The sequence below is a fragment of the Sapajus apella genome, unplaced genomic scaffold (assembly GCF_009761245.1).
Source record: "Sapajus apella isolate SASKATOON/1434 unplaced genomic scaffold, GSC_monkey_1.0 scaffold103, whole genome shotgun sequence".
Taxonomy (NCBI): domain Eukaryota; kingdom Metazoa; phylum Chordata; class Mammalia; order Primates; family Cebidae; genus Sapajus; species Sapajus apella.
In genome coordinates, this window is record NW_022437043.1 from 6,274,996 (window position 1) to 6,296,522 (window position 21,527).

The 21,527-nt window shown below is 41.1% G+C and overlaps 2 protein-coding genes across 4 annotated transcripts in view; both read left to right on the forward strand.

Moving 5' to 3' along the window:
• LOC116536799 (G antigen 10-like) overlaps nt 1–14,465 on the forward strand; it is a 33,845-nt gene extending 19,380 nt beyond the window's left edge. For 2 of the 3 annotated variants that reach the window (XM_032258680.1, XM_032258681.1), the window contains exons 4-5: nt 1,103–1,228; nt 14,349–14,465. In XM_032258680.1, coding sequence (XP_032114571.1) covers nt 1,103–1,228; nt 14,349–14,371 — 149 coding nt within the window. In that variant the 3' untranslated portion in view covers nt 14,372–14,465. Of the gene's footprint in view, nt 1–1,102; nt 1,229–3,244; nt 3,358–14,348 lie in introns of those variants that run through there. The other variant, XM_032258679.1, reaches the window with a different exon arrangement.
• A 3,040-nt stretch (nt 14,466–17,505) lies between these two features.
• Nucleotides 17,506–21,527, forward strand: part of LOC116536725 (G antigen 2D-like) — a 15,862-nt gene continuing 11,840 nt past the window's right edge. The window contains 3 exon segments of the mRNA XM_032258540.1: nt 17,506–17,584; nt 18,068–18,193; nt 21,457–21,527. Coding sequence (XP_032114431.1) covers nt 17,506–17,584; nt 18,068–18,193; nt 21,457–21,527 — 276 coding nt within the window.

Here is a 21,527-nt window from a genome sequence, read left to right on the forward strand (position 1 = left end):
TGTGTACTCAAATTTTCCCAATTATTCAGACAATGTTTTTTAAATCCTCCTTGTTCTTGTTTCTTTCTTTTTCTTTTTCTTTCTTTCTTTCTTCTTTCTCTTTCTCTCTTTCTTCCTTTCCTTTCCTTTCCTCCCCTCCCCTCCCCTCCCCTCTCTTCCCCTCTCTTCTCCTTTCTTTTCTTTTTCTTTTTTTTTTCCTTTCTTGAGATGGAGTCTCACTCTACTGGCCAGGTTGGAGTGCAGTATTGCTCTCTTGGCTCGATGTAACCTACACGGCCCAAGTTCAAGGGATTCTCATGCCTCAGCCTCCTGAGTAGCTGGGACTACAGTTGCCAACTACTGAGCCTGGCTAATGTTTCTTCTTTTTTTGTAGTTTTAGTAGAGATGGGGTTTCACCACGTTGGCCAGGGTGGTATTGAACTTTTGACCTCACCTGATCTGCCTACCTTGACATCCCAAAATGCTGGGATTACAGGCGTGAGCCACCACATCTGGCCCAGATAATTTCCTTTATAGGATTTCTTTTTCTAATGCAGAGTCCAGTTCAGGATCACATGTTACATGTGCTTGTCATGTGGTTTTAGTTTCCTTTAATTGTGAATGGTTCCTTAATTTTTCTTTGTCATTCATGGTACGGACATTTTTGAAGAGGATAGACCAGTTGGTTTGCAGAATGTTCAGCAGTTTGGGCTTTTTCATGTATGGTTTAAAGATTTTTCACTCAGGGTTTATTGGTGGCTACTCAGGCCATATAAGAGTCTAAGTGCTAGGGAGTGTAAGTGCTACGAGAGACAGGATTTCTGCCTTGAGTCATTTGATGTGATAAGGACACTCAGAAGGCCAATAACAGAGCGGTGCAAAGGAGGCAACAACATTGTGTGAGGGCAGTCTTCAGGAAGAGGGTAATATTTGGAAAACCCCGTTTTCCTGTTTTCTGCTAACAGACTCCTGAAATAATGTTCCTGGGATTGTTATGAACACATTTATAATGACACTAGCTAAATCTTTTATTTAATACACTGAGAGCATGAATATTATTTCCTTATTCATATTTCATGTTTTACTGCTTAAATTGATAATTTTTAAAAAAAAAATTTTAAAGGGCAGGAGCCTGAAGCTGATAGCCAGGAACAGGTTCACCCAAAGACTGGGTGTGAGCGTGGAGATGGTCCTGATGTCCAGGAGATGCGCCTGCCAAATCCAGAGCAGGCGAAACCGCCAGAAGCAGGTAGGCAATTTATGAGGCATGCAAATTGTAGGGTGTCTGTTTCCACAGTATTACCTTCTTCTTCTTTTATTGTTTTTGAGATGGAACCTCACTCTGTGGCCCAGGGTGGAGTGCAGGGGTGCCATCTTAGCTCACTGGAACTTCTACCTCCCAGGGTCAAGTGATTCTCCTGGCTGAGCCTCCCGAGTAGCTAGGATTACAGGCGTGTGTTAATGCACCCAGCTAATTTTTGTATTTTGAGTAGAGATGAGCTTTTGTCATGTTGTACAGGCTGGTCCCAAACTCCTGACCTCAGGTGATCCACCTGCCTCGGCCTTCCAAATGCTAGGATTATAGGCGTGAGCCTCCCTGCCTGACCCTGTATTATATTTTTAATAACAGAGAGGTAACAGTACTGAATCCTTAATAATAGAGTTCTTATAACATAAAGGTTATTTGAAACATAGTTTAGGCCCCAGCACCTGACCTATAGACTGTCAGATATAGAAACACACTGAGTCAAAGTCATCTTGAATGAAAACATTTGATTTTAAGTCCTTAAACCAATAGTCCCTAATTATAAGATGCTTTTGTAAAGGTCTGCTTTGAACAAATACATAACACATTGCTTCTTTCATACTCTGATCCTGTTGAATAGAATGCATAGGATATAGAGATCATCTGTTTGTATGATTTGTTTTTTGTAAATCATGAAACCCTGGCCTGTGTCATCTGCAGACCTGTGAATTGAGATTTCATTGCTACGAAGAAAGTGAGCAGGCACTCTGCTTCATGTTTGTTTTTCTGTGTGGAGACCTGAATGCCTGTTGTTAGATCCTGTCAAATTCTCAATTTTCAAGCTTCTTTTATTTGTTTGTTTGAAACAGAGTGTCACTCTGTCACCTGGGCTGGAGTACACTGGTGATTTCAGCTCAATGCAACTTCTGCCTACCAGGCTCAAGCTATCCTCTTACCTCAGTCTCCTGAGCGGCTGGAACTACATGCACAAGCTACTGTGCCTAATTTTGTTTTTGTTTTTGTTCTTTTTTTTTCTTAATTTATTATAGAGATGAGGTCTCACTATGTTGCCCAGGCCCGGATTCTCTGGCTATTAATGAATAATCGCTTTTTCAATATTCTTTCAAGAAAACCTTAAGTGACTGAATTATCAAGTGGCGAGAGACTGTTTACTTTCTATTATCTGTGGCATGTAGATCAGTGATGCTTAGCATGGGTGTGAGTAAGATTCTTCTGGGCTGGGTGCAGTGGCTCACGCCTGTAATCCCAGCACTTTGGGAGACCGAGGTGGGTAGATCACGAGGTTAGGAGATCAAGACTATCCTGGTCAATATGGTGAAACCCCGTCTCTACTAAAAATACAAAAATTAGCCAGACGTGTTGGCGGGGGCCTGTAAACCCAGCTACTTGGGAGGCTGAGGCAGGGGAATCTCTTGAACCGGGAAGCGGAGTTTGCAGTGAGCCGCGATTGCACCATTGCACTCCAGTGTAGGCGACAGAGCAAGACTCAGTCTCAAAAAAAAAAAAAAGATGCCTTTGTTAAACACCCTCCCTGCCCTACTGTCAGTCTTCATGAGGCACTATTTCTAATAAGACTGTAGACACATAGATGATATAATCACCTGTAACCTTATCAAATGTTATATGTAAGTTTCAGCTTTTGAGACATGAGTTGATAAGATCTGAAGTTCAAAGACCATGACTTTAATACTTTCTGAGTAATCAGCTGAAGTATGTTTTTCACATGTGTTTTCTGAATTACTGACTGTTAATTATAAGTGCTTTTGAATTTAAAGGAAGCACTTAATGTTTAGGGATGAAATTACTCTTAAATTCTGCAGGTCTACCCTCAAAGTGTGTACAGAGGTTTAATCGGATGTAAGACACAGAATCACCCTTGGGGTTCTGTTTTTAGTCCATTTTAGAAAACCCAAAGTGTAGTGTGCTTTGTATGCCTTTAGGGTCATGTAAATAATCTGTTACTAAGTCATGTTCCCACCTGTTGTGTTTCTGTTACAGGTGAAAAGCAATCACAGCATTAAAAGAAGACACGCTGAAATGATGCTGCTTTCATGTTGGAAAGTTGTTCATTAAAGTTCTCTCAATAAAGCTTTACAGCCTTTTGCAAAGAAGTCTTGCACATCTTTTGTAAACTTTATTTCTAGGTATTTGATGCTGTGAAATATATATCATTCTTTGAAATGTTATATTCTGTTTGTTTGAGGTGGTATGTAGAGACCTAATACTTATATATGGAGCTTTCTATCCAGCAACCTGTTAAATATGCTTATGAATTCTTAAAGTTTACTTCTAGATCCTTTTCAGTCTTCAACATATGGAGTCATATCATCTTTGAATAAGAGCAGTTTTGTTTCTGCCTTTTTTTTCTATTTCCTTTTGTATTTTTTGTAGAGACGGGGTTTTGATATGCTTCCAGGGCTGTTCTTGAACTCTTTAGTGCAAGTGATGCACCCCTCTCAGTCTCCCACAGTGATGGGATTACAGGTGTGGGCCACCGCATCAGGCCTGTTGCTGCCATTTTGAAGAGTTTTATTTCCTTTTCTGAATTTATGGCATTGGGCAGACCCACCTGGTACAATGGTGATAGTGGACACCCTTGTCTTATCCATGCTGAGAAATGAAAATATTTAAGCATTTCACCATCATATTTACTTTAGTAGTTTTGGACTTTATCAGAGTAAGTAATTCCATTCTGTTCTAATTTGCTAAGAGTATTCATTTTGAATGTATGTTGAATTTCATCAAACAGTGCATCTATTTTGATTACCAAGGAATTTTTTCCTATTAATCTGTTAATGTAATGAATTAGGTTGATACATTTGTACTTTTTTATATTGTATGTTTAAAAATTGAGACAGGGTCTCACTCTGTCACACAGGCTGGAGTCCAGTGGTGTTATCCGAGCTCACTGCAACCTTGACCTTCTGGGCCCAAGCAATAATCACACCTCAGCCGCCTGAGTAGCTGTTACTGTAGGTACATCCCACCATGCCCAGCTAATTTTTCTATTTTTTTTTTTCTTTTTGTAGTGATGAGATTTTGTCATGTTGCTTACACTGGTCTTGAACTCCTGAACTCTGGTGATCTGCCCAGGTCAGCCTTCCAAAATACTAGGATTTCAGGCGTGAGCCTTGGCCTGACCAGGTTTTTCTTATATCAGGGTCTTATCCATGTAAAGACTAACCTTATCTGTACCTTTTTGAGGGTGGGCTAACAGCATGATGAAATTTATCATTCTATTAATTTAAAGAAAATATCCTTGACTTTCCAGTGTGTAAGTACATGAAAGCATAATGATTTTTAAAGCATACATTGCTATGGGTGTTGGGACCCCTGCACTTTTCACTGCTGTGGGACCATGTCCTTATAAGTACCTTTAGTCTGTTTTCTCAACTACAAACATGTTAGGGCCGTGGGTTGTGACTGGTAAGGAATGTGTCTTGTTAGTTTCAAGATGGGGTTGATTTTCAGATGGTGTCACTCTGGCTGTCCTAGGCTCTTGTTTTCCTGGTACTGTTACTTCTGTGATTCTGATGCTATAAATGATAGACGTTTTAGTATTTTCCTACAGGCCCTTGAGGTTGTATTCATTCTTTCAGTCTCTTTCTCTGACTTGTTCATGTTGAACAATTTCTTTTTGGGGTAGGTCGTTATTTCTCTTTTAGCAGGTGGTCTATCTGTCTTTCTAGTCAGTCACCATGGTCCTTGTCCCCATTGTGGGGCCAGGGCAAGAGAGGGTCCTGTAGGGGCGGGGGGTTCAGTTGAAGATGGAGTGAGTTTTGAGGGGAGCACTATTTGAGGTATTTGAGTCCCAGAGGCATAGGAAATAGCAGAGGGAGGTCAGATTCCATTATCCTCAGTGGGGATGGGAATTGGGTTTGGGGTATGGGGCTAGGAAAGGCAGCACTCCCCTCCCCCCAGCTGCCCATGCTCCTTGGGCTCCCGCCTCAGTGCGCATGTTCCCTGGTTGTCTTACGGTCAGTGTGTTTGCCTACTTGGCAAACGCCAGGGAGCTGGGAGGGTGTGCAGTCCTGTTCCTGCCGTCTGGACACTTTCTTCTACTGAGACTCATCTGGTAGGCCCGCATAGCAGTCCTCCTGAGGGCTGAAGTGTGAGTGAGGGTGAGGAGGAGGCAGTGAGCATCAGGTAGGTCTGGTGCGTCCTGCTGCGTGGTCTGTGGTCTCTAAGGGAGAAGGGCCTCCTGACCTCGAAAGAGCAGGGCCATGAGGTTATCTTCCTTCTCTTCACAGGCTGCAAGGCCACAATTGGCTTTGCGTTTTTGAAGGGGCCAGGAAAGGGAGGAATGTGGGCCATGGAAGTGAAGGTGAAGATGGGGCGAGTACTGTGGGTGATGTTGGAGGGATAGAAGTCCTGAGGTGCCGGGAACCCCTAACACAGGGCAGATCCCTGAGTCTTGAATGGGGCCCCGGGAGTTGGGGCGTAGAGGGAGGCTTGGCGGGCAGTAAAGAATGGGTCTGGCATTTGGGAAGGCTGTGGGCTGTTGAGCACTCTCCAGCGGTGTGGAGATCTGAATGCCTATTGTTAGATCCTGTTAAATTCTGAATTCTCTGGCTTCTTTTGTTTGTTAGTCTGTTTGTTTGAGACAGAGCCTCACTCTGTCACCTGGGCTGGAGTGCAGTGTGTGATTTCAGCTTACTGCAACCTCTGCTTCCCAGGCTCAAGCAATCCTCCCACCTCAGCCACTCATTTTGAAGAGTTTTATTTCCTTTGTGATTTTATGGCATTGGGCAGACCCATCTGGTACGATGGTGCTAGTGGACATTTTTGACTTATCACTGATGAGAAATGGAAAAAATTTCAACATTTCACCAGTATATTTACTGTATTTTTAAATACATTGACTATCGGAGTAAGCCATTCCATTCTGTTCTAATTTGCTGAAAGTATCCATTTTGAATATATGTTGAGTTTCATCAAACAGTGCATCTATTTAAGTCTTTCCTTCTTTCTTTCTTTCCTTCCTTCCTTTTTTCTTTTTTTTTTTTTTTTTTTTTTTGTAGTGATGAGATTTTTTCATGTTGCTTAGGCTGTTCTCGAACTCCTGAGCTCAGGCAATCTGCCCAGTTCAGCTTCCCAAAATACTAGGATTACAGGCGTTAGCTTTGGCCTGGCCATTTTTTTCTTATATAGGGGTCTTACCTGTATAAAGACTAAACTTATCTGTACTTTTGTGCGGGTGGGCTAATAGCATGATGAAATTTATCATTATATTGATTTAAAGAAAACAACTATCTTTGACCTTCCTGTGTGTAAGCATGTGAAAGCATAATTATTTTGAAAGCATATATTGTTATGGGTGTTGGGACCCCTTCACTTTGCGCTGCTGTGGGAGCATGTCCTTGTAAGGTACCTTTAGTTTGTTTTCTCAACTACGAACATCTTACGACCATGGGTTGTGACTGGTAAGGAATGTGTCTTGCTAGTTTCAAGATGATAGGGTTGATTTTCAAATGGTGTCACTCTGGCTGTCCTAGGCTCCTGTTTCCCTAATACTGTCACTTATCCTTCTGCAATTCTGGTGCTACAAATGATAGATATTTTAGTATTTTCTTACAGGTCCTTGAGGTTGTATTCGTTTTTCTTTCAGTCTCTTTTTCTGACTTGTTCATATTGAAGAATTTCTATTTGGGGCAGGTTGCTATTTCCGTTTAAGCGGGTGGTCTACCTGTCTTCCCAGGCAGTTACCATGGTCCTTGTCTGCATGGTGGGCCAGGGCCAGAGAGGGCCCTGGTGGGAAGGGGGATTCAGTCCAAGATGGAGTGAGTTTTGAGGAAAGCACTATTTGAGGTATTTGAGTCCCAGAGGCATGGGAAACAGCAGAGGGAGGTCGCTCGGATTCCATTATCCTAAGTGGGGATGGGAATCGGGGGTTTGGGGTGAAGATCTGGGAACTGCAGCCCCCCCCCCCCCCCCCCGCCTGCCGCGCAAGCTCTTTTGACTCCCGCCTCAGTACGCATGTTCACTGGGCGTCTTCCGGTCAGCAGTTTAGTCCACGTGGAGAACGGCAGTGAGCTGCGAAGGTGTGCGGTCACGTTCCTGCATTCCAGACTCTTTTTCTTCTACTGAGACTTATCTGGTAGGCCCACAGGCCAGTCCTCCTGGGGGTTGAAGTGTGATTGAGGCTGAGGACGAGGCAGCGGGCTTCCGGCAGTCCGCGGGTCCACTGCGTGGCCTATGGCCTCTGAGGGAGAAGGGCCTCATGGTTTCTGAAAGAGAAGGGCCTCATGGCCTCGGAGGGTGAAGGGCCCCCTGACCTCTGAAAGACCAGGGCCTCGAGGTCGTCCTTCTTCTCTTCACAGGCTGTGATGCCACTATCGGCTTTGTGGTCATAAAGGGGCCTGGACAGAGAGGAAGGTGGGCTATGGAGGGGAGGCGGACAGGGGCTCAGGTGAAGATGGGGCTAGTGCTGGTGGTGATGTTGGAAGGACGGATATCCTGAGGTGCCTGGAACCCTTGACACAGGGTAGATTCCTGAGTCCAGAATGGGGGCCCCTGTCGGGGGCAAGGCATGTGGCAAAGAAGCGGCCTGGAACCTGAGAATGCTGGTGAGCACCCCTTAGCCATGTGGAGTGAGGAGGGGCCAGAGTGAGAAGCATTGCAAGTTCTCACCTCCGCCATGGATGATCCAGAAACAATGGGAAGGACTGGACGAAGCTGTGTGGTCCAAGCAAACTTGATTTGAGGGGGGTGAATGGCTCTGTAAGGGAGTATGCCAAAAGCAGCAGTCACAGAAATTGTGATTCACTAGTGTTTTCATGTGGGGACCACTTGTGAAACTAAACCTCATCAGAAATGTCCCCTGTCAGCGGAGCCCAGTGGTCCCAGATCCTCAGGATGCTGAGACGGGAGGATCGGTTGAGTGGAAGGTTAAGGTTGCAATGAGTTGTGATCACGCCGCTGTGCTGCAACAGAGCGAGAACCCACATCCAGAATACATTTTAAAATAATGTCCTCTACCTTTTGCCACATGCCTTAAGATGATTGCTCTGCCACCTTGGCCACCATATATGGCTTTGCAAGCACTCAGGAAATGTACACACTTAATGCTTAAGTCTGGGCCTCATTTTGAAAGTATTTTCAAAATTAAAATGACAGCATTTGGCCATGGAAGTGATCGAATACAGTACAGCTATCATCTCAAGTGCATGTTGCCAGTCATGGTTTTCTGTTTTCAGTGTGAAATATGAGTTGGCGAGGAAGACCAACCTATCGGCCTAGAGTACTACGATATATACAACTTTCTGAGGTGACTGGGCCTATGCTGGTAAGTGCTTTAACATTTGATGTTTTCTATTAGCAGAAATTAATTTTTGTGATAGTGTTGTTGCCTTAGTATAGATACACTAAGTATAGGATACTTAGTATACTTAATATAGATATACTAAGTATAGATATACTAACTATACTAGTATAGATATACTTAGTATAGACCTTTATAGATATACTGATAAAGGTCTTTCATGCTGATAAAAAATGATTATGGCATCCCATGAAGAGAAACATTGATTCAGGAAGATTTTTATTTCTCTTGTGTTCTCCAGCTTTTGCCCAGGACTTCCTTCTCATGCTTGTTAATTTCGAATTGTACACATCTATTCTACCATAGAGTATAATAGCTTCCAAAGTTCTTGTGGGTAACTTTTCTCAGAGTTACCTTTCTGTGGGTAGAGTAACCTTATTAAGCATATAGAATAGAGTGGGAGGAATGTCTTTAGGGTTAGTTATGATCAGAAGAAGCATTTATGTATTCTCCGTGTGTGTATATATATGTATTTGACTGACATGTATTGATAATGAAACTGTTTTTTTCTTATTTACACACACATATTTTGTAGCACGAGCAGTGCAATCATGAACCACCTCAGGAAGTGGAACCACCATTTCAAAGTCTGGATCCTGCACCTGCTCAAAAGAGAAAGGATGAAGGAGCATTGGCAGCTCAAGGTGAAGGGAAAGGAAAGAAGAGTGCCTGTTGCGGTGTGTGTGTGTGTGTGTGTGAGATGCATTGTCATATACCAGGAACAGGATGGAAGAGAACAATGTAAACAATGCCTGGAAATTGACTGGAAAAGTGAAGAGGGTATAGTTTGCAGCTTAGATTAGGGAAATCCCTCACTATGATAAAATTTCTCCACTTTATAAATGACAGAACAAACGCTTGGGGAACCCTTGACTGGTGAATACAGAATTTGTATATATTTTCTGAAGTCTGTGTCTTCCTACCGTCGTCTATATTGCCATAAAAGTAGTAAATGATTTTGCTTAAAATGCTTAGAACTGAAATGCTTTACTGTAAGGTAGCTTAGTACTGGCCCCAAAATAGACCCAATTCATAGGAGTAGGCGCAACTCCAAAAACCATGTTGCTGAATGTTGGCCATTCTTCCTTTGATTTATATTTTTAAATGATATGTTTGATAAAAACTGGATAAAGCAGGATATTACCATACAGGAAGTTGGTTTACTATGATTTTATAAGTGGCTTTTAAGAGGTGATTAAATCCATTTATGGTTAGAGAAACTAAGAAGTAATTATCCTGAGATTAATATGAGATAGAATTAATTTCTGCTAGATAAAATATTTTGAAGCAAAACATTTATGTGACTCAGGTCATGGATTATTCTAGTAATTCGCTGTTAAAGATTTCTAGAATATGACTAACAATGCCCGCTAATTGCTGTTCATCCCCTCTCTTATTCTCAGTTTGGGACAATATATTTTCTGTGATTCACAAATAATGTTATTTTTTAATGTGGGGTTCATTTATGGAATATTACATTTAGGACCTTTGGACCTGAATATAACTTCATTTGAACAAAGTGGAGTTTCAATTTACCCCAGTAGGGAATGGATGTCCTGACTGTGAGATTTTCCATAGTCCTCAAATCAATTTCCTTTAGAAATTTACAGTCAATTGTAATGGAAATGGTTTTTGTGTTGTAGACTTCAGATTTTTAATTAGATGCACACGGCTCTTAGTACTCAATGGCTGAATATAAAAATTATACCTGTCCCATGGTTTATCCTTAGTTGTAATTTAAGAGAACGGTCTCATCTGAGGTCAATAGGCTCAGTGCTGTGTACTCATAGTCCCAGCTACTTGGGAGGCTGAGGTGAGAGGATTGCATGAGTCTAGTAGTTCAAGCCCAGCCTCGGAAACATAGTGAGGCCTTATCACTAAGAAATAAGTAAATAAGTAAGTTAGTAAGGAAGAAAGGAAGGAAGGAAGGAAGTAAATAAATAAATGTTTCCTGATATTGGAAATCAATTATGTAAACTTTGTTCCTAGTTGCTGGTAATGTTGGAAACTTAACTCTTGACTGAACTGTAACACTTAAAAATAGTTAAGATGGTAAATTTTATGTTATGTGTAATTTTTACCACAGTTAAAGAAAATTTCCTGTCTTCATAATATTCAGTGTAGTTTTCATATATTCTTTAAGTTTTCACTTTATATATTTTGAAAATATAATGTTTATAGAAAAGTTTCAAGAATCTTACAATTAACTCATATACTTTTTACCTAAATTCACCAATTGTTCATAGTTTTTGCTGCTTGGTTTCACAGCTCTTCTCTTCGTCTCTTTCCCTGCATCCCATATACTCACACACACACTTACTGGTGTTATATTTATTGTTATTAATGCTGAATTGTTTAGATAAAGTCTCAGGTATTATGGCCCTTTACCTTAAGTACTTGATATCCTGACAACAAAGGGAAAGTCATTTCTTGGATAATCACTGCACAATGATCAAAATCAGGATATTTAACAATTAGAAAAAGCAGTCATTTAACATATGGTATATACTCAAATTTTGCCAGTTATTCAGGTAATTTCCCATTTTTTGTTTTTAGAGAAGGGAGTTTCACTCTGTCACCCAAGCTGGAGTGCCGTGGCTTATCGCAACCTGAGCCTCCCAGGTTCAAGGAATTCTCGTGCCTCAGTGTCCTGAGTAACTCAGATTGCAGGTGCCTGCCATGGCAGCCGGCTAATGTTTTTGTTGTTGATGTCGTTTTGTATTTTCAGTAGGGACAGGGTTTCACCATGTTGGCCAGGCTGCCCTTGAACGCCTGACCTCAAGTGATCTGCCCTCCTTGGCCTTTCAGACTGCTGGAATTATAGGCGTGAGTCACCACGTCCAGGCCAGATAATTTCCTCTATAGAATTTAATTTTCTGATCCAGAGTCCAGATCAGGATCATGTCTTGCATGTGGTTGTCATGTCTTTTTAATTTCCTTTCATTTGGCATGGTTCCTTAAGTTTTCTTTGTCATTCATGATACTGATGTTTTTGAAGAGGATAGATAGACCAGTTGGTTTGCAGAATGCTCACCAGTTTAGGGTTTTTGTGTATTATTTAAAGACCTTTTTTCACTCACCATTTATGGGTGACTACTCATGCCATATAATCTGCTAGGTGCTAGTAGTCTAATTGCTAATGAGAGACAGGTTTAATATGATAAGGACAGTGAGAAGTTCAATAACAGAAGTGCAAAGGAGGCAACAAAGGTGTCGGAGGGCAGTCTTCGGAAAGGAGGAGGGTAATATTTGGAAAACCCTGTTTTCCTATTTTCTGGCAGCAGACTCCTGAAATAATGTTCTTGTGATTCTTATCCACACACTTATTATTACAGTAGCCTAAGGTTTTCATTGAATAACACTGTGAGCATGATTATTATTTTCTTTTTTTTTTTTTTTTTTTTTTTTTTTTGAGACGGAGTTTCACTCATGTTACCCAGGCTGGAGTGCAATGGCGCGATCTCGGCTCACCGCAACCTCCGCCTCCTGGGTTCAGGCAATTCTCCTGCCTCAGCCTCCTGAGTAGCTGGGATTACAGGCACGCACCACCATGCCCAGCTAATGTTTTGTATTTTTAGTAGAGACGGGGTTTCACCATGTTGACCGGGATGGTCTCGATCTCTTGACCTCGTGATCCACCCGCCTCGGCCTCCCAAAGTGCTGGGATTACAAGCTTGAGCCACCGCACCCAGCCGATTATTATTTTCTTATTCATATTTTATGGTTTACTGCTTAAATGTTTTTTTTTTCTTTTAAGAGCCTATGCTGGAAGCTGATAGCCAGGAACTGGTTCAGTTGAAGACTGCGTGTGAGTGTGGAGATGGTCCTGCTGTGAAGAGGATCTGCCTGCCAAATCCAGAGCCTGGGAAACTGCCAGAAGAAGGTAGGCAATCTATTAAGCATGCAAATAGCAGGGTGTCTGTTTGCACAGTATTGTATTTTTGATAACACAGAGGTAATAATACTGCCTCTTTAATAATAAGAGTTCTCTCTCTCTCTCTCTCTCTCTCTCTCTCTCTCTCTCTCTCTTTTGAGATAGAGTCTCATTCTATCACCCAGCCTGGAGTACAGTTGCCTGATCTTGGAGGTCACTGCAGTCACGCCTCACAGGCTCAAGCAATTCTTCTGTCTCAGCCTCCAGAGTAGCTGGGACTGCAGGCACACACCACCACGCCTTGCTAATTTTTTGTATTTTAGGTAGAGACAGGGGTTTCAGCATATTTTTCAGGCAGATGTTGAACTTCTGACCTCAGGTATTCCATCCACCTCGGGCTTCCAGAGCCCAAGTATTACAGGCATAAGCCACTGTGTCTGGCCAGTAATACAGTTCTTCCATAAAGTTTATTTGAAATGTAGTTCAGGCCCCAGCAACTGACTTATAGACTGTCATATAGAAACAAACTGAGTCAAAGCCCTCTTAAGTTACAGCTTTTGAGAATAAGTCCTTAAATCAATAGCTTATAATTTTCGGATGCTTTTGTAAAGGTCTGCTTTTGACAAATACATAACACATTTGTAACACACATCAGTTTCTTTGAAGTATGCTGGAGCACTGATATAGGTTCTAATACCAGCTCTTACAACATTTGTGAGATTCTGGGTGAATCCTTTAAGTTCTAAAGCTATCTTTGGTCTTAAAAATAATGAGTTTAAGTAAGATATTTTGATATTTTCCATTCTGGTTTTTTCATACTCTGATCCTGTTGGGTAGAATACGTAGGATACAGAGATCATCTGCTGTGCATGATTTGTTTATCCTAAATCATCAAACCCTGATCTGACTCATCTTAAAACATGTGAATTGAGATTTCATTGCTATTAAGAAAGTTAGTGGGCACCCTGCTTCATGTTTTTTTTTCTGTGTTGAGACCTGAATGCCTACTCTTAGATTCTGTATAATTCTGAATTCTCTTGAATTTTTGTTTGTTTGTTTTTGAGACACAATTTTACTCTGTAACCCATGCTGGAGTGCAGTGGTACGATTTCAGCTCACTGTAATCTCTGTCTTTCAGGCTCAAGTAATACTCCCACCTCAGCCCCTTGAGTGGCTGGAACTAGAAGCATAAGCCACCATGCCTGACTAATTTTTTTTTTCTTTTTTTGAAAATTTTTTTTGTAGAGATGAGGTGACACTATGTTGCCCAGGCTGGGATTCTCTGACTCTTAATGAATAATTGATTTTTAAATCTTTCCCCACAGAAACCTTGAGTGACTGATTATGAAATGGCAAGAGACTATTTAGTTTCTATTTTCTGTGGGATGTAGGTCACTGATGCTCAGGATCGGTGTAAGTAAGATGCCTGTGCGAAGCATGCTCCCTGCTGCACTGTCAGTTTTCATGAGCCACTATTTCTAATAAGACCTGTAGATACATGTAGTATATAATCATCTCTAATCTATCATATATTACATGTAAGTTTCACCTTTTGAGACATGAGTTAATAAGATTTGAACTTCAAAGACCATGACGTTAGTACCTCCTGAGTAATCAACTGAAGTATGTTTTACATACGTGTTTTCCAGATTGCTGACTTAATTATAAGTGCTTCTGAATTTAAAGGAAGCACTTGATGTTTAGGAAGAAATTAACCTTTAAATTCCACGTGTCTACGCTTAGTCTATACAGAGTTGTAATTGGATGTAAGATGCAGAATCACCCATAGGGTTCTGTTTTTAGTGCATTTTATAAAACCCAAGCTGTAGTGTCCTTTGTTTGCCTTTTGGGTCATCTAAATAATCTGTTGCTAAGTCATGTTCCCAACTGTTATGTTTCTGTTTCAGGTGAAGGGCAATCACAGTGTTAAAAGAAGATACACTGAAATGATGCAGGCTGCTCCTATGTTGGAAATTTGTTCATTTAAGTTCTCTCAATAAAGCTTTATAGCCTTCTGCAAAGAAGTCTTATGCATCTTTTATGATTTTATTTCTAGGTATTTGATGCTGTGAAATATGTATCATTCTTTGAAATTTTATATCCTGTTTGAACTGGTATGTAGAGAGATAATTCTTATATATTGATTTTGTATCCAGCAACCTTGTTAAATATGCTTATGAATTCTTAAAGTTTACTTTGAGATTGTTTTCAGTATTTAACATACAGAATGATATAATCTTTGAATATGAACAATTTTGTTTCTGCCATTTTTTAAATTTCCTTTTGTACTTTTTGTGGAGACCTGGTTTTGTTATATTTTCCAGGCTCTTTTTGAACTATTGAGTGCAAGTGATCCACCCCCCTCAACCTCCCAAAGTGCTTGGATTACAGGCATGTGCCACTGCACTGGGCACATTGCTGCCATTTTGAACACTTTTCATTTCCTTTTCTGATTTTATGGCATTGGGCAGACCCACCTGGTACAATGGTGATAGTGGACATCCTTGTCTTAACCCTGATGAGAAATGGAAACATTTCAACATTTCACCATAGTATTTACTGTACTTTTTTTTTGTAGATGGACTCTGTTGGAGTAAGTCATTCCATTCTGTTCTACTTTGCTGATTCATTTTGAATATATGTCGAGTTTTATCAAACAGTGCATCTATTTTGATGATTACAGCATTTTCCTATTAATCTGTTAATGTAATGAATTAGACTGATACATTTGTACTTTTTTATATTGTATATTTAAAAATTGAGACAGGGTCTCACTCTGTCACACAGACTGGAGTGCAGTGGTGGTATCACAGCTCACTGCAGCCTTGGCCTCCTAGGCTCAAGTGATCCTCCCATCTCAGCCTCCTGAGTAGCAGTGACTATAGGTACATCCCACCATGCCCAGCTAATTTTTCTATTTTTTTTTTTTTTGTAGTGATGAGCCTTTGTCATGTTGCTTAGGCTGGTCTCGAACTCCTGAGCTCAGGCGATCTGTCCAGCTCAGCCTCCTAGAATACTAGGATTTCAGGCATGAGCCTTGACCTGGCCAGATTTTTCTTATATCGGAGTCCTAGACTAACTTTTGTGCAGGCGGGCTAACAGCGTGATGAAATTTATCATTCAATTGATTTAAAGAAAACTATCCTTGACTTTCCAGTGTGTAAGTACGTGAAAGCATAATGATTTTTAAAGCATATATTGCTATGGGTGTTGGCACCCCTGCATTTTCCTTTGCTGTGGGAGCATGTCCTTGTAGGTACCTTCAGTTTGTTTTCTCAACTACAAACATGTTAGGGCCATGGGTTGTGACTGATAAGGAATGCATCTTGCTAATTTCAAGATGGAGTTCATTTTCAAATGGTATCACTTTAGCTGCCCTAGGCTCCTGTTTCCCTAATACTGTCACTTCTCATTCTGCAATTGTGATGCTATAAATAATGTTTTAGTATTTTCTTACAGGTCCTTGAAGTCGTATTCGTTCTTCTTTGTCTCTTTCTTTTACTTGTTCATGTTGAACAATTTCTTTTTGGGGTAGGTTGCTATTTCTGTTTTAGCAGGTGGTCTACCTGTCTTCCCAGGCAGTCACCATGGTCCTTGTCCCCATGGTGGGGCCAGGGCAAGAGAGGGCCCTGGAGGGGAGGGGAGCTCAGTTGAAGATGGAGTGACTTTTGAGGGGGGCACTATTTAAGGTATATGAGTCCCAGAGGCATAGGAAACAGCAGCAGGAGGTGGGATTCCATTATCCTCAGTGGGGATGGGAATTGGGGGTTTCGAGTGTGATGCTGGTAACGGCAGCCCTCCCCGTCCCACCCACAGCCGCGCATGCTCCTTCTCGCCTCAGTGCGCATGTTCACTGGTCGTCTTCAGGTCAGCCCCTTCGCCTACGTGGAGAACGCCAGGGAGCTGTGAGGGTGTGTGGTCACGTTCCTGCTGTCTGGACTCTTTTTTCTCTACTTAGACTCATCTGGTAGGTCCACAGGCCAGTCCTCCCGGGGGCTGAAGTTTGAGTGAGGGTGAGGAAGAGGCAGTGGGCTTTGGGCGGGTCCACGGGTTTCAGGGCCTGGTCTGTGGCCTCCGAGGGAAGAGGGACTCATGGCCACCGAAGGAGAAGTGCCGCCTGACCTCCAAGCGTGGGGCTCTGAGGTCGCCCTACTTTAACTCACAGGCTTTGTGGTCGTGAAGGGCCCAAGACAGGGAGGAAGGTAGGCCATGGAGGAGAGGCAGTCAGGGGCTCAGGTGAAGATGGGGCGAGTGCTGGGGGTGATGTTGGAGGGATGGAAGTCCCGAGGTGCTGGGAACCTCTGACACAGGGCCCCTTCCTGAGTACTGAATGGGGGGCAAGGCGGGCGGTAAAGAAGGGGCCTGGAAACTGGGAAAGCTGAAGGCTGGTGAGTGCCCCCCAGCAGTATGAGGTGAGCAGTACCCCAGTGAGAAGCATTGCTAGGTCTCACCTCTGCCGTGCAGGGTCAGGAAACAATGGGAAAGACTGGGCGAGGCTCTGTAGTCCAAACAAACTTAATTTGTCGGGAGTGAATGGCTCTATTAAGTGGGAGTGTGCCAAAAGCAGCGGTCACAGGAATTAGGATTAGCTAGTATATTCATGTGAAGTCAACTTGTGAAACTGAACTTCATGAGAAATGTCCTCTGTCAGCAAGGCCCAGTGGCATGTACCTGTAGTCCAGTTACTCAGTTACTCAGTCCAAGTTACTCAGGACACTAAGAGGGGAGGCTCCCTTGAGCGGGAGGTCGAGGCTGCAGTGAGCATGCTGCTACACTCCAGCCTGAGCAACAGAGGGAGGCCTTGTGTCCAAAAGGAATTTAGAAAAAAATGTCCTCTGCCTTTTGCCACATGCCTTTAGAAGATTGCTCTGCCAGCTTGCCTTGCATAAGTGGCTTTGCATGCACTCAGAAAAGGTACACACGTATGCTTAGCTCTGGGACTTATTTTGGGAATATTTTCCAAATTAAAATGACAAGTTAACATTTAACCATGGAAGTGATCGAATATAGCTGTCCTCTCAAGTGCATGTTCCCAGTCACCGTTTTCTGTTTTCAGTGTGAAATATGAGTTGGTGAGGAAGATCAACCTATTGACCTAGACCAAGATGCTGTGTAGAACCTCCTGAGGTGAGTGGGCCTATGCTGGTGAGCGCTTTAATGTTAATCTGATGTTTTCTATTAGCAGAAGTTATTTTTTGTGATAGTGTTTTTGCATCAGTACATAGACACTGATAAAGGTCTTCATGCTGATAAAAAATGATTATGGTGTCTCCTGAAGGAAACATTGATTCAGGAGGATTTTGTTTTTCTCTTGTATTCTTCAGGTTTCGCACATTACTTCTTTCTCATGCTTTGCTTGTTAATGACAGATTGTACACATCTGTTCTAACACAGAGTATAATAGCTTCTGAAGTCCTTGTTGGTCACTTTATTCGGAGTAACTTTCCTGTGGTAGAGTAACCTCATTAAGCATACTAATGAGGTTAGTTAATAGAGTTGGAGAAACGTCTTTAGGCTTAGTTATGATCAGAAATATCTATGTATTCTGTGTGCATATATATAATCATATATTAATAACAAAACTTTTTTTTATTTGCACACACACACATACACACACACACTCTCTGGCCCGAGCAGTTCAGTGATGAAGAAGTGGAACCACCAAAACCTGAAGAAGGGGAACCAGCAACTCAAAGTCAGATTCCTGTACCTGCTCAGGAGGGAGAGGATGAGGGAGCATCTGCAGGTCAAGGTGAAGGGAAAGGGAAGACGAATAACTGTTGTTGTATGTGTGCATGCATGTGTCTCATGCATTATCATATAGAAGGAACAGGAGGAAAGAAAACAATGGAAAGAATGCCTAAAATTGACTGGAAAAGTGAGGAGGGTATATAGTTTGCAGTTTAGCTTAGGGAAACCCCTCACTATGATGAAATATATCCACTTTATGAATGAGAGGATGGAGGCTCAGAGACTTGGTGAATACAGAATTTGTATTTTGTTTCAAAGTATGTGTCTTCCTACTATCTATGTTGCTTTAAAAAAAAGTAAATGATTTTGCTGAAAATGCTTAAAACTCAAATGCTTTACTGTACTGGCCCAAGAATAGACCAAGTTCAGAGGAGTAGGAGCAACTCCAGAAACAGAATGTTGGCCACCGTTTGTGTGTGTGTGTGTGTGTGTGTGTGTGTGTGTGTGTGTGTGTGTGTGTCTTTTAAATGAATGACAGGTTCTTATGTTGTCCGATCTTGCCTCAAACGCATAGCTTCACCTCCTCAAGCGCCAGGACAACTGGCCTGAGCTACTGTGGCTCTCTTGATTGATACTTTTATATGGTAAGTTTGTTGTGGATAAATCAGGATACTACCATACAGGTGGCTGGTTTAGTGTGATTTTTTTAAGTGCCTTTTATGAGGTGATTAAATCCTTTTATGGTTAGAAAAACCAAAAAAAGGAATTATCCTGAAATTAGCATGAGATAGAAGCAATTTCTCCTAGATAAAATAGTTTGGAACATATCATTTATATAACTTAGGTCATGGATTATTCTAGGGATTTACTGTTAAAGGTTTCTGGAATATGACTGACAACAATGCCCATTAGTTGCTGTCCACCCACTCCTGTATTCTCAGTGTGGGACAGTATATTTGCTGTGATTCACAAACCATGTTACTTTTTGGTGCTTTGTTCTACATGAGGTTCATTTATGGAATATCACATTTAGGACCTTTGAACCTAAATATAACTTTATTTGAAGAAAGTTAACTTTCTGTTGAACCCAATAGGTAATAGATGTCATGACTGTAAGATTTTCCATAGTACTCATTCAGCTAATGAATCCTTAGAAATTTATATTGTAATTGTAACTGAAATCCTATCCATATTGTAGACGTCAGATTTCTTAGCTGATGCCCACTGCTCTTATTGCTGATTGTAAGCATTACACATGTCCTGTGGTTTATGTTTAGATTGTCATTTAAGAGAAAGATCTCAACCTGGGCTGAATGCCATGCACTCATAGTCCCAGCTACTTGGGAGGCTGAGGTGAGAGGATTGCTTGAGCTTAGGAGTTCAAGCCCAGCCTGGGAAACGTAGCGAGACCTCATTGCTAACAAAGAAAGAAAAGAAAGAAAGAGAGAAAGAGAGAAAGAGAGAAAGAGAGAGAGAGAGAGAGAGAGAGAGAGAGAGAGAGAGAGAGAGGAGAGAGAGAGAGAGGAGAGAGGAGAGAGAGAGAGAGAGAGAAAGGAAAGAAAGAAAGAAAGAAAGGAAGGAAGGAAGGAAGGAAGGAAGGAAGGAAGGAAAGAAAGAAGAAAAGGAAAAGGAAAAGAAAAGAAAAGAGAAAAGAAAGAAAAGAAAAGAAAAGAAAAGAAAGAAAGAGAAGGAAAGAAAGAAAGAAAGAAAGAAAGAAAAGAAAGAAAGAAAGAAAAGAAAAGAAAGAAAGAAAGAAAGAAAGAAATACATAAAGGTTTCATGATATAGGGAAACAAACATGCAAAGTTCCTTTCTGTTTGCTGGTAATGTTGCAAACATAACTCTTTACTGAACTGTAACCCTTAAAAATAGTTAAGATGGTAAATTTTATGTTGTGTATTTTTTACCAGTGATTTAAAAAAACTCCTGTCTTTCTAAATTCAGTGTAGACTTATAACTTTTGAGTATATGTAATATATTCTTCTAAATTTTGACTTTATATATTTTCAAGACATAAAATTTATAGAAAATTTCCAGGAATAGTACAATTAAGTCATATATTTTTCACCTAGATTCACCAATTGTTAATAGCTTTTGCTCCATTGGTTTGATATCTTTTCCCTCCCTGAGTTACCCTGCTGCCCACACACTCACACACACATGGATATTATGTTTACTGTTATTAATGGTGAAATGTTTAGATAAAGTTTCAAGTATTATGGCCTTTACCCTGTGTACTTGAGTGTATGTATGTCGTCAGAAGAAAGAACAAGTCATTCCCTGGATCATCACTGCACAAAGATCAAAATCAGGAAGTTTAACAATGTGAAAATGCAGTCTTTTCATACACAGTGTATACTCAAATTTTTCCAGGTATCCAAAAAATTCCTTTTTTCTTTTTTTTTAAATACAGAGTCTCACTCTGTTGCTTAGGCTGGAGTACAGTAATGCAATCTAGGCTCACTGCAACCTACACATCCCAGGTTCAAGGGATTCTAATGCCTTGGCCTCCTGAGTAGGTGGGACTACAGTTGCCAGCCACTGTGCCTGTCTAATGTTTCTCCTTTTTTTGTATTTTTAGTAGATATGGGTTTCACCATGTCGGCCAGGGTGGTCTTGAACTTCTGACCTCACCTGATCTGCCCACCTTGGCATCCCAAAATGCTGGGATTACAGGCGTGAGCCACCGAACCTGGCCCAGATAGTTTCCTTTACAGAATTTTTTGTTTCTAATCCAGAGCCCAGTTCAGGATCATGTCTTGCATGTACTTGTCATGTGTTTTTAGTTTATTTTAATCTGGAATAGTTCCTTAATTTTTCTTTGTCATTCATGATATGGACATTTTTGAAGAGGATAGACCAGTTGTTTTGCAGAATGTTCACCAGTTTGGGTTTTTTCGTGTATTTTTTTAAGACCATTTTTCACTCATCATTTATTGGTGGCTACTGATGCTATATAGGAGTCTAAGTGCTATGAGAGACAGGATTTCAGCCTTGAGTCATTTAATACGATAAGGACACTCAGAAGTCCAATAACAGAGAAATGCAAAGGAGGCAACAAAGTTGTCTGAGGGCAGTATTTGGGCTGGAAGAGGGTAATATTTAGAAAACTGTTTTCCTGTTTTCTGCCAACAGTCTCCTGAAATAATGTGCTTCGGATTCTTATCAATACATTTAGTATTACACTAACTAAAGGTTTTATTTAATAACACCAAGAGCATGAATATTATTTCTTTATCTTCATGTTTTACTGTCTAAATTTATATATATGTAAATATATAAATATATAATATTTAAAAATAAGATATATATTTTATTTTTAAGGGCCAGAGCCTGAAGCTGATAGCCAAGAACAGGTTCATCCAAAGACTGCATGTGAACATGGAGATGATCCT